Source organism: Octopus bimaculoides, chromosome 24 (assembly GCF_046866305.1).
Source record: "Octopus bimaculoides isolate indiv1 chromosome 24, ASM4686630v1, whole genome shotgun sequence".
In the NCBI taxonomy this organism is placed as follows: domain Eukaryota; kingdom Metazoa; phylum Mollusca; class Cephalopoda; order Octopoda; family Octopodidae; genus Octopus; species Octopus bimaculoides.
In genome coordinates this window covers 35,848,860-35,858,017 of record NC_142951.1, presented here as the reverse complement: position 1 = coordinate 35,858,017, position 9,158 = coordinate 35,848,860, and the positions used below count along the sequence as shown (strand labels likewise).

At 38.8% G+C, this 9,158-nt stretch overlaps 1 protein-coding gene and 1 long non-coding RNA gene across 4 annotated transcripts in view; one reads left to right on the top strand and one right to left on the bottom strand.

Moving 5' to 3' along the window:
* Positions 1–9,158, top strand: part of LOC149131276 (uncharacterized) — a 137,019-nt gene that overhangs the window by 588 nt on the left and 127,273 nt on the right. The gene's annotated exons all lie outside the window — the stretch shown is intronic.
* LOC106869064 (uncharacterized) overlaps positions 1–9,158 on the bottom strand; it is a 48,944-nt gene that overhangs the window by 11,581 nt on the left and 28,205 nt on the right. For 2 of the 3 annotated variants that reach the window (XM_014914573.3, XM_089341430.1), the window contains exon 3: positions 5,468–5,693. The exons of the other annotated variant lie outside the window; for it this stretch is intronic. In XM_014914573.3, the coding sequence (XP_014770059.1) occupies positions 5,468–5,480 (13 nt within the window). In that variant the 5' untranslated portion in view covers positions 5,481–5,693. The remainder of the gene's footprint in view (positions 1–5,467; positions 5,694–9,158) is intronic. 3 annotated transcript variants of the gene reach the window in all.

Genomic DNA, 9,158 nt, shown 5'->3' with positions numbered 1-9,158 from the left:
GAGCTCAATGTGATGTATTCAATGAAAGATTTTAAAACGCGAAGTGTAAGTCATTTAATGAGTTACATTTACAGCAGTGACCTTGTTGAAGCTATGCCAGAACTCTTCAATCTGTGCAAGTTGATTTTGACAATTCCATCCACCACTGCTTCTGTAGAGCGATATTTTTCTGCATTAAGTAGAATCAAAACATACCAAAGAAATGCGACAGAAGAAAGAAGACTGTCTGGGTTAGCACTAATGTCAATTGAAAAAGATTTATTACAACAATTGATGATAAGAGAAGATTTCTATGAAAATATGATAGATATATTTGCCCAGAAAGATCGAAGAATTGAATTAATTTAGAAATTAGGTAAATAACATTTTAACGTAAGGTTCGACCTTCTTACATCAGTTTTGTTTTGCAGGAGAAATGGTTCGACTTCTTCGTCACACCTAACCTACATAGGTTTTCCTTTCTGTGCTGCCGGTTGTAGTGTATTTACGGCCGTAAATGTCTTGTTTCAATCTCAGAGATGCTGACTTCTGCCACAGCAGTTTTTTTTTTGGTGGGGGGACAATGTTGAATTTTCGCTGTCTTTCATTGTGTGTGTATTCATGTATATGCGTGTATTTTCAATGTGTGTGCGTTAGACGTAGTCTTTTAATATACGGAGTTCAGTAAGTCTCAGAACAGTCTGCTTGAGTATCAATAATTTTCCAGGAATTGACAAGGAGCATGATAAAGCACCTGACTTGTCTTCGAGAGGGTAACTATCTAAAACCATGGCCATATAATGTAACTAAATGTTTTCTCTTTATTAAATCATTTCGAATTGATTCAGCTGAACCAATAGGTATAGGGGCTAATGCAGAATCGCACCCCTTTGAAAAACGAAATTTTGTGAAAAATTTTTTTCGGATTCCTACCTTTTAACAGAGATTCCGAATATGCAAAAATATTAACAGAATCCAATTTCATCTTTATTCCATTTCATTTATGATTTTTGGACATTTTTAAGGGAGAGCGAGGATGGGAAAGTACTGACGTTTCGAAGAGAGAGAAAGATACAAACAATACACTTATTTCAGGCTCATCTCTACAGAGCCATTTTTTATTCTCTGCTTATTCTAGGTCATACGAGAGTGATTGCATATTCAGAATCTCCCATATGTAAATCGTAGGAATACGAAAATCCTTTCACTGAAAAATTGCCAGCGATTGATATCAATTTCTGCCCTTATAAAGAAGGCATTGGTTTCTATGGAATGGAATTGGTGTACAGGTCTTTGAAAGGTAACGAGATCTTTTAGTGAACAATGAAGAAGTAAACTACAGTGAACTTACTGAACAGGGATAGAAAGTTTTGAGAAAGTGATGGAGGGTACTGGTGGACCTGATCATCTCTATGCATGATGAAGTCTCTGGGAAGAACTAACTTGGAATGGCCTCCCACCATCAGGAAAGAGCATGAAGCCAAGCCAAGTCATATATATGTCTATCTGTCAGTCTATGTATCTCTCTCTCTCTCTCTCTCTCTCTCTATCTATATATATATATATATATATATATATATATATATATATATACACACACACACACACACACACACACACGTGAAATGAAGTGTTTTATTCATGAACACAACGCGTCGCCCACCTGGCAGATGTACCTTGATTCTTATAGAGCTTCATACAGGCACGAACACCCCCCCCCCCTCACACAGAGGTGAAATAAACATCAGAGATGCTTTGCCCTCCGTAGAAACTCCGGGAGTTATTCTAACTGCATTTGCAATATTAGAAACCCTTTCTTTATCGTCAGCAAGTATTCCAGGGTCACTAGTGTTTCGACCCTTATCCTGTACGCTTCACTAGAGTGGGGCAGCGAGGACTGAGCTAATCTTCACCCCTATATATATATATATATATATATATATATATATAGTTAGTTAGTGAGACAGAGTTACAGAGAAGCTGATGGTTGTTGCATAGATATTTGATATACGTCAGTTTTATCTGCCAAATATTTCTTCTCTAAGAAATACGGTGTAGTTTCTTTCGTGTGCTGGTGTATGTCCGATGGGCTGGAACCAAGGACGATAGCATCACATGACCGCATTGTGATAACGGTTCCCTTGTAGTGAAACTACCTACCCCCATTAGATACAAAACTACTATCACCATTCTTATTTAAATATAAACAAACGCGAACGTAGGGGAAAACACCAGCCTTGTCATCACGTGACTGATTATTATTTGAAGCGGCAAATTCTTCGAACCTTTCCCGCCAGAACGCAAACTGACCAATCACAGCCCCTAATAAGGTCACGTGATAGAGTAAAATTCTGAAGCCGTCGGGAGCCCATAGTTTGTTATAAATAGCTTTAACTCATACCCAGCAAATTTGTCTCGGTCCAGTTTCTCTTTGAGAACTGTTCCGTGTACCACACGACAGCAGCAGCAGTTCCAGCGACCACTTCAACAGCTTCGTCCAGCCAACGATGACCACCGCCGTCGCCACATCAGCAACAAGAGTCTACGACTACTAACCAGCACCATCGTCATGACCAACACGATTACTACCAAGCAGCCTCTACACCACCAGCGTCAACACGACTTACTATGTACACCAAACCACCGCGGCACACATCTCTCTCTTCGATTCTGTTAGGTGACTCAGCTTCACCACGGTAAATAAACAGACAAGAGTTCTCATCTTCATTTGATATATATAATTTTGTGTTCGACCGTGTGACGCGTTTAAATAAAAGGAGTCCTCTGTTTTTCCATCCGTCACCATTTCTCCTTTTATGAGTTCGCACGGTCGTCCCTTACACCCTGAACAACAGGCTTACCTACTTTACGACTAACAGAATGTATTGTTGCTGCGTCATGGAGTGGGAAGGGATTAAGTGGGTGGGGTTACACCTCAGAACGCTCTTCTATCGTGTCTTATCATCTGGGTACACACAACACACAGACAACACACACACAATACACAGCACATACATTCATACATGCATGCAGATACGATGACATAAACACACGATATATATATATATATATATATATATATATATATATATATATATATACACATACATACATACATGGCATACTCAAGTATGTCAAACACGATGATATGTAAATATATTTACACAATACAAACACACAAACATATCTGATACGGGTGGGCATCAACACATATACGCACACATCTGTATATATTATTATACGCATCTGCAAGTATCTATATATATATATATATCTTTATTATTTGAGTATGAGAGTATACTCATACACACACATACCGATTTGTATGTGTGTGTGTGTGTGTGTTTACTTGCGATATATAAATATAGATTGATGTTTTAAACATCAGAAACGTCTGTTTTGACAATCTGTCAAGAATTGCTTCAAACATTCAGTAATGTGGTACAGGGAGGGGGTATATTCCAGTAATATGGTGGTCGTGGTGGTGGTAGTAGTAGTAGTGGTGGTGGTGATGGTGATGGGAGTGATACTATTCTGGTAGGCAGAGAGGTCGAACCCGGGATCTCACTTAACCATTAAGTGGTACGGCAGCTATTATATTTTACACACAAACATGTATGCACACAGGTATATTCTTCGACAAATTTCTTCAAGCGATACCAGATAAGCCATCTTTACCTGGATACAACTCACTCAAGAAGTCCCTACTCGAATGGGCCATGATATGACAAAACTTAACTTAAAAAGGATTTAGCTAATCCTATCAGCTAATCCTATCAGGTGTTGTAATTAAGTTAGACAGGGCTTGGACCTATCTTCGGTCAAATGCTCGAAACACATCTAAGTTATCTCAGTTATATATATATATATATATATATATATATATATATATACAGGTTGCAGTGAATATATTGTCGTCTGAATTACGCAAAAATCAAAATAACGTTGACATCTCATTTTAAAAGATATATTTACCAAAATTACATAAAACTATCTTGAAGTATTATAGGAAGAATACAAAAAAAAAAAACATTTTGACTTAACCAGACCATACAGGCCAGTAAATAATTCTAAGCAGATTTTTAACTGTCACTGATTTTATTTGTTTTTTGTATAACAAGGATAATAATAATAATCCTTTCTGCTAAAAGTACAAGGCCTGAAATTTGGGGAGAGGGGACCTCAGTGATAATGTTAATGATAATAACAAACTTGAACTTCTAACCTGTCTCTTGCGGTCTCTGGGTAAGACTTGGAGTCAGCTTGTAAAAATACAAAGCAGAAGCCAAACAAATAATAATAAAATGCCCTGACGCAGTACCAGACAATGGCCCTCATGGCTTCTGATCTTAACTGATTGGAAGTATCATCATCTACATTGTTTTGTTTTTAGTATAAAAGATGGGCTACAGTAAATATTCTGCTCAATACCACAGATTTGCTTGTCAGTTGTTTGACCTTAACCAGTTGAGCACGTCCCTTAGTGGCTGACGATATGTGCATCTCTGATCACGGACAGAAGTAGTGGGGGAGCATTATAGCCACGTGTTGAGAGAAATTCTTTGGGGTTTGAATAATTCACCTCTGGAAATATGGGTGTTTCGTTGAACATCCTTAAACAACCCTTATTCAGGGACCTTTTGAGCGGGATGGGCTACTCAACCCGAAGAAAGGTCCGAGTTCCATCTGCAAGGTCATCTTGATATGAGATCAGCATGTCGCTCACGTATGGTCGCGATGCATGTGCCGAGTGTACCCTTATCAGACGGGTAGTCATGATGGGTATACTGGGCTTCGTGTATTTTACCCCAGTGTCACTTTGATTGCAATAATAATAATCCTTTCTACTATAGGCACAAGGCCTGAAATTTGGAGGGAGGAGACTAGTCGATTACATTGCCCCCCCCCCCCCCCCCAACAGTCCTCGAGTGGTACCTAATTTATCAACAGCAAAAGGATCGTGGTGGCGGGGGGGGGGGGATCAAAGTCGACCTCGGCAGAATTTGAACTCTGAAGGTAAAGACAAACGAAACACAGCTAAGTATTTTCCTGGCACGCTAACGGTTCTGCCATTCGGCCGCCCTTCAAGCGCGAAAAATATATTAAGCAGTCGACTGTGTGAAGAATATAATGAAGGAGAGAAAGAAAAATAGGGAAAGAAGGCATTGGTTTCTATGGAATGGAATTGGTGAACAGGTGTTTGAAAGGTAACGAGATCTTTAAGTGAACAATGAAGAAGTAAACTACAGTGAACTTAGTGAACAGGGATAGAAAGTTTTGATGGTTAAAATATGTTTCTATCACGATGTTACAGTTTACACTCACACAATCGCAGATACGCACACGCACACAGATATATAGAAAAAATGCATGTATGTTTAGACTGACAGACAGATAGATAAATGGATGGATGGATGGTTGAAAAAAGAGATTGATTCAGACTCATATATTCACAATATTTGGAAGAAATTCACTGTCACGTACTCACCCGAAAGAAACATATCTTCGACATATTCTGGTTAGTGAATGTGTGACGTTGATATACACACAAATATATAACGATGCGCACACACACTATTCTTCTATAAATCATTTGAAGGCTGTATACCGAATCGCGCCAATCCAAACCAGATCTGATATGAAATGATTGACACCCAGCTGGGTTAGATTTGCCTTTGGTCTAATTACAGCCAGATATGACCTCTCGTCAGATTCTGTAAAATATTATCGCTTAATTAGAATGAATCATCAAAACAATACTATATATATATATATATATACATATATATATATACATATATATATATATATATATATATATATACGCACACACACACACAGACATGAGTGTGTAAGCGTGTATATGCATGTATATGTGTATGTATAGATATATAAATGTATGTATATATATACATATGTGCGTGTACGCGCGCGCGTGTATATATACACACACACACACACACACACACACACACACACACACACACACACACACACACACACACACGATATGTGCCACCGTTAACCCAGACACCTTTTCCTTTCTTTCCCCGTTAGTTATCTTCTCTCCATGTTTTCTACTCTCGTTCCTGTCTCTAGAAGAGCGGAGGCTCGAAACGTGGAAGACTTCGCGTTTACCTGAGCGTCAACCGAATTCACTTTGTTGTTCCTTCACCTGTCTCTGTCTTTTGTTTCTTCTTTATTTTTTGTACAATTTCACCCCCCCCCCACTATGCACACACACACACACACACAATCCTTCTGTTAGGGAATACATTCATAAACATCAACTCTTAGAATGCTGGTGGAATATTCCCATCAAAACTTCTGTCAAATGTAAGCATAAACATATATATATAAATACACACACACACACACACACACACACACACACACACACACACACACACACACACACACTTCAAAACCGTTAGTGATTTATAGATGGTTTAGAGGAAGTGGCAAAGTTGCACAGCTGTTAACACGCCATTAGGGTTCGACTTGTGAAGTGCATCGCCTCCATTATCTTATTAACCTCCAGCACGACTTTCCAGCTATTAACGGCAATGTCACATAACAAGCATAGCTTCTCTGCAACAACTCACAGCATCTACAAAAAGTAGCTTTTCACGAACTCATGCCAACGGGCTCTCACACAACCACGCATGCACACACACACACATGCATGCATGTGTGTGTGTGTATGCATATATACATGTGTATGTATATATATGTATGTGTCTATGGATATATATATATATATATATATGTATGTGTGTGTGTGTGTGTGTGTGTACACATACGTACGCACATGTAGGGAGATAGAGAGAGAGAGAGAGAGTGGGAATACCGGAAGTAGCTTCATTTCATTTTCTTTTACTTTCAACTTATATCCATTACATTGTTTTGTGATGGGGGAAATAGTTTCTCTAACAATATTAATGCCTGCCTGTCTGTCTGTCTGTCTGTCTGTCTGTTTGACTCGAAATTTACAAAAATAAATTTTGTAACTTTTTTGTGCGAGTGTATGTTCATGTATGTGTGCGTATGTATGCATACAAACGCGCACACACACACACATATATACACGCACAACCTATACATATATATGTGTGTATGTACGTATGTATATCCGTCTCTCTATTTTCATCTATGAGCGTTAATGTGTCAAGCGGTCTAGACCGTTGCTATTGTCACAGGACATTGATGGCATCTACAAGTGGGCTGAAGACAGTAAGATGCAATTTTAGAGTGGAAAATTCCAAGCTGTTCACAAGCACATCACAACCAGGATAAACAGCATCTGGAGGGATTGGCAATTATGGAGGACGCAGTCTATTGGTGACCTGATGAGAAGTATGAAAAACAGTGTATAATTCCATGTCCGCATTGGCAAGATGGTAACGATGCGTCAAAGGATGGTGGGATGGGTCGCGAGGGGAAAGCACTTTTGCTCTTGAAGAGAATATTTGTTTTCAGCCGTTTGGACTACTGCTCACAACTTGGGTCACCAAGCAGCATGAAACTAATACCAGATCTAGAAACAACCCAGCGACGCTTCGTGAAGAGGATTGTCTCAATGGAACAGATAAGCTATAGGGAGAGGTTGAAAGACGGAGGAGCATATATGCGGAGATCCTTGAAGGGATCACTCCAAATTTCAGCATCGAGAATGAAAGCTATCATAGCCGTGGTCGTCTCGATGGTCTCCCGCTTTCTTTATCGATATTAGGACCACACACTGCGACAGCCTTGGGTTAAAATGCCTACGACTTTTTAATGTCTTCCTAAAGAAACTGAGAAATCTATCAAGAAGCACATGGATACTTTAGAATCCGAACTTGGGATCTCAGAAACGCAACTGGGTGTAGCGGCATCAAATTCTTTCTTTACAAAAAAACTAAGTACTTTAGAAACAGTCCTGACTGTATAGGCAGGCATACACACACACACACACACACAGATGTTGTGGTTGCAGTCATAAATACATAAGAGAGATATATAATTAGAGATATTAGGGTAATGATTGTCTTAGTGGAGAAGTAATTAGTGTGTTAGACAATAATACCTCACACACTTGCCTACATACATACATACATACATACATACATACATACATACATACATACATACATACATACATACATACATGCATGCATATATGTATATATATATATGTATATATATACACGCACACACACACACACACACACTCGAACATGTGTGTGTGTGGTATAATATATATATATATATATATAGATAGATGTATAATGTGTGAAGGAAGAAGCTTATAGTAAAGTGTTTCTTAACACCTGATCTCCACAGAGAGAGAGAGAGAGAGCGTTATCGTTACATCAACAAAACACATTTGTTCGGTTGGAGGCAGTAAATGAGTTTATAATTCGCCGAAACAAATAAAAAAAGTTGTTTGATTTTTATTGCGTGTTGCCGAAGAGAGGAAGGATCCCCGGGTCGGGCCGTGTTGGCCTTTGTTTGCTTTCCCTTTTATTTTTTGTAGTTTTATACAAGTTTATGCTACACTCCCTACGTTAACGTTAACGTACCTGACGTGCGCGCGCGGAAGCGTGTGCGTGCGTGTGTGTGTGTGTGTGTACTGTAGTAATAGTCTGTGTATGTTTACCAGAAGCACTGACGTTTTAGCTTTGTATTTGTCGACCCCTGTGGTTCTGAGCCATTTTTAACCTATGGACCCATTTGCTCTTTATTTTACTCGGATGGGTCCCCTTAGTCATTCGATGTTTAAACAAAATCCTATTATATTCTTATCATTAAATATAAAGAACTGGATAGAAACAATTGTTAAAACATTTTGAGTATTGTAGCAATATAACCAATTTATAGGGAATCAATTTTAACATCAAAATCTAACATGGAACCCCAAAGGCCATACGGACCCCGTTTGAGAACCGCTGATCTGCACCTTTAATAAGCGCCAAAATACATGTTCCTATAAACGTTGCTTCTGTTTTCTCTCTGGTTATCTCCATTTCCAGATCTTCCTTTCCTTCTGCTCCTTAACAACGATATCAGCTGAATTTTCAGCCTTTATTAATCCTCATTTTAAGTTGTTTTACTCCTCTCCGTCAACATTCATCTACCTGAAGTGTGTGTGTGAACGAAGTAGGGGTCATGTAGAATTGTGCTTGAATTGGTGGTGT